This window comes from Cyrtonyx montezumae, unplaced genomic scaffold (genome assembly GCF_038088225.1).
Source record: "Cyrtonyx montezumae isolate F1298 unplaced genomic scaffold, pur_monq_1.0 scaffold_3, whole genome shotgun sequence".
NCBI lineage: Eukaryota > Metazoa > Chordata > Aves > Galliformes > Odontophoridae > Cyrtonyx > Cyrtonyx montezumae.
The window spans coordinates 72,329,360-72,332,944 of record NW_027072034.1 but is presented as its reverse complement, the minus strand read 5'-3'; the positions used below and the strand labels follow the sequence as shown (position 1 = coordinate 72,332,944).

The 3,585-nt window shown below is 52.6% G+C and overlaps 1 protein-coding gene across 1 annotated transcript; it reads right to left on the bottom strand.

The window, feature by feature from the left end:
• Positions 1-394: 394 nt before the first annotated feature.
• On the bottom strand, positions 395-3,304 carry LOC136053334 (zinc finger protein 501-like). Its single transcript, XM_065744097.1, has 3 exons — positions 3,072-3,304; positions 1,859-1,949; positions 395-1,431 (listed from the first exon to the last, which is right to left on the bottom strand). The coding sequence occupies exons 2-3, from the start codon at positions 1,908-1,910 to the stop codon at positions 515-517; spliced, it is 969 nt and encodes a 322-aa protein (XP_065600169.1). The 5' UTR covers positions 1,911-1,949; positions 3,072-3,304; the 3' UTR covers positions 395-514.
• Between the last annotated feature and the right edge of the window lie 281 nt (positions 3,305-3,585).

Here is a 3,585-nt window from a genome sequence, read left to right as displayed (position 1 = left end):
TGGGCCTGCAAAGTATATGCAGAGGCACACATCTCTGCATTGCAGGGTTTGAAATATATACCTAACACCACCAAAACCCAAGAAAACTGCCAGGTGGGAGATGTGGATTCTGAGGGGGGCGATCATGCCAAGGTGTGGCCTTACAACAAAGGCAAAATCCAGGCAACTTGTACAGAAAATAGATTTTAGGACAAAAATCACACCCCTCTAAGAATAGCAAAAGAAGGCACTGATCCTTGGAATGTCTCTGTATTCTCCCTCCTGGTCTTGAATGTACTGTATGGTAAGAGCCTTTCTTTCCTCATCCCCGAAAGAGGGGCTGCGAACAGCCACACCAGCGCAGTGAACCTGCACTAGTTCATTCAGTGCAGGTTGAGTGCGTAGGCAGCACTCACAATCTGATTTACTCAGAAGGAGACAGGTTCTGAGAGCTCCCTGCCCCCAGTTCACACCCACAGGAGGCGTCCAGCTGTCCTTTCAGCACCAGGTAGCTGCCCATGGTCCACACGGCCAGCTACTCTGTATGGTGCTTTTGGTGGCGCACCAGCTGGGGCTGGAAACGAAAGCTTGCTCCACACTGGCCACAGTGGTACGGCTGCTCGCCCGTGTGGATGCGGGTGTGTTTGATGAGGTTGGAGTTGCCACTGAAGCCCCGGCCACACTGGCTGCATTTGTAAGGCTTCTCACCGGTGTGGGTACGAGCGTGGTTAATGAGGTCAGAGCTCTGCCCAAAGCATTTGCCACACTGACCACAAGAGTAAGGCCGGACACCATTGTGGGCTTGCTGGTGCTGGAGGAGGTGGGAGTGCTGGCTGAAGCTTTTCCCACAGGCTAGGCACTTGTAGGGCCGCTCGCCTGTGTGCATACGCTGGTGTTTGATGCAGGTGGAGCTGTCGCTGAAGATCTTCCCACACTCGCTGCACATGTAGGGTTTGAGCCCGGTGTGGATGCGCTGGTGCTTCAGGAGGTTGGAGCTCTGGCTGAAGCTCTTTCCACACTCTGCACAGGTGTAGGGTTTCTGTCCCGTGTGGACCCGCCGGTGCTGGATGAGGTGGGAGTTCTGGCTGAAGCCCTTGCCACACTCCCCACACAGGAACGGGCGCTCCCCGGTGTGCATTCGCTGGTGCTGGATGAGGTGGATGCTCCGGCTGAAGCCCTTGCCACACTCGGAGCAGATGGTGGGCTGCTCCACATGAGGGGCTCGCCGTGAGGCTGCTGCCACCCTTCTCTCTCGTCTTTTCACCAGGCTGATAGCAGAGGAAGGCAGCTTAGCCTCCTCTGCCTCCTTCTGGTCACCCCGCTGTGCCACTGTGGAACCATGCTGATTTCCATGGCTGTTCCCCAGCTGTTTCTCTCCCCCTGTGGATCCTGCTGCCAACAAGTCCTGATGATCTGAGTTTGTGAAGTGATCCAGAAAGGAATCAACCTCACCTGGAAAAAATGTACAACTAATTGTTGCAATTATTGCTAAGAGACAAGAATGGCAGAGAGCGGGTGAGCTCTTCTCTCGGACAGTATGGTCTGCACTGTGTAGAAGCAGTTACAGCGAAGGACTGGGAACAAATAGAAAACTAGTTATGGCAATGTAACCCCATCACACAACCCAGAACAGATGTGCCACAAACAGCAGGGCCAAGGACAGTGCAATAGGCCTTTCCTTGCCCCCAGGAAATTGTCACATTCTGTCTTAATACTCTGTCTTTCATACAGACTCTTAGCAGCACACTGACGAGAGTAGGTGTTCTGCCTCCACTGACACAGAAAAGGCAGGTCTCAAATCAAGCTGGATGAAATAAAGTAGTTTAAAGAACACTGCAAAAGCTCAAAGTGCTTTTTGCTTTCTCATCTTATTCCTCACCCATGTGCATCTCCTTTGTGACCTCATGATCTTGGTCTTCTCCTTGGTCCATCTGGGCAAGTTATGCCAGGTTCACCAATCAGGAATCCTCCTTACAAAAGCAAACAAAATTAATCTTAGTTGAGCAATAGTGTCACATAATACACCTTAAAGTCCACTCCCCCTGCTGAATACAGAGAACAGATGGAGAAATTGCATAAAAGAATGGCAACATCTTAGCAACAAACATTTATGGACAACTCAGCTGCAGTTGGCTAACTAGACAGATGGCCTCTGGTGCAAAGAAACACCATGAAGTGATGGGTGCTTTGCTGTGGACTGCTTCATCCAGCACTGACAGCTATTTAAAGTAAGGTAATAAGCAGAAAGATGGTGTCAGAATTAAGGAGGTAACTCAGGGGAGGGGGACGGTTTTGGACTTCAGACACCAGTCTTGAAGTCTTTGATCCTGGGTGGCAAAGTTGGACGGAAAGAAAGGAAGCAAGCCAAAGAGAAAGACTTACTAAAATACAGAATGATAGGGAAAAGGGAAAAGGGGAAGGTGAAGAAGCTGAGTGCCTACTTGAAATGTTTGCTGAATGCTGACAGTGACCATCTCTGCAGATGCACCATTTCAGGCTGTCCTGAGCCAACATACAAAGTTAGGTTGTTTTTGGCAGTCTTAAATCTCAGAACTTTGCTGCTGCCAAGAATCTCTGTCACAGCAGGTTGATGGTAGGAGCCAACCCAGCTACTGACATGCTGCAATGTGTACCAGATGGCCTGTCCCACCCAGAAGCAGGAGGAGCCAAAGCCCCATCCACACAGGCCTTTTCCCCAAGCAGCTAACCACAAACAGCAGGGATTACCCTGTGAAGGCTGTACAGGTGGGAACTACAGAGAAGCAGAACCCTCAGCACTTCAGAGGTGGTACCAGCATCTTGATAAATGTCCAACCAAAACCACCAGGGGAAGCCTCAAAGCATGCAGACAAGGCAGAAGGAAGAGTTCACTTCTTACCCTGCAAACACTGCCTGATGCATGGTTGCTGTGCTCAGATTTGCCATAGCAGCTCAGCAAAAAGTAGACAGTCCTTACATACTGACTGGCTAGACTGGAGTAAGGAAAGAGTTTCTTCCTTTCCCATGATCAGTCCTCTCTCTGTGAAAGGAGGAGACTGATCTCATCAGCAGAGGAGACAGTCCTTCAGGGACTAACAATTCACTATCTTTACCTCAGCCATTTGCTGACGGCTCTTCGTTTTCTTTCCTGACCATTCACATCCACAGTCGTCCTGTGGCTGCGTTGGACTGCGGAGGCTGCGGGACGTATCCCAGCGTAGAGCTCCATCTCTTAGGCTCCCCGGGGTCCTGCAGTCTGCTCCTGAAGTGCTGCCGCTGGCTGAACGTTCTTTGCACGGTCACCCCGGGCACCAAGGCACAGAGCTGGCTCCCAACCCGGGCTGCCCTCCCCGGCCCAGCGCCGTGCCGCCTATCCGCAGGGCGCCCGCTGCCGCCCGGCGCCGCCACGCTTCCTGCGCCGCGGCCAAAGGGCGCTTCCTGGGCGGGGCGGGATGGAGGGACGGGGCCGCGCTCGGCGCTGAGGGAAGCGGGCTGCCGCAGGGCTGAGGCCGCAGCTCTGCTCACCTCAGCGCATCGCCTGTTGGCTTTCCCTGCCACCTTCTCTGTTGGAGAAGTTGTGTGTGACAGATGCAGGCTCTTTAGGCTTGCAGTCTGTATTTTCACTGG

Excerpts from the sequence above, each read along its gene's own strand:
- LOC136053334 (XM_065744097.1), bottom strand. The coding sequence starts at position 1,910 with ATGGACCAAGGAGAAGACCAAGATCATGAGGTCACAAAGGAGATGCAC. Across the intron at positions 1,432-1,858 it reads CACAAAGGAGATGCACATGG|GTGAGGTTGATTCCTTTCTG; the intron begins GTGAGGAATAAG and ends CATTTTTTCCAG.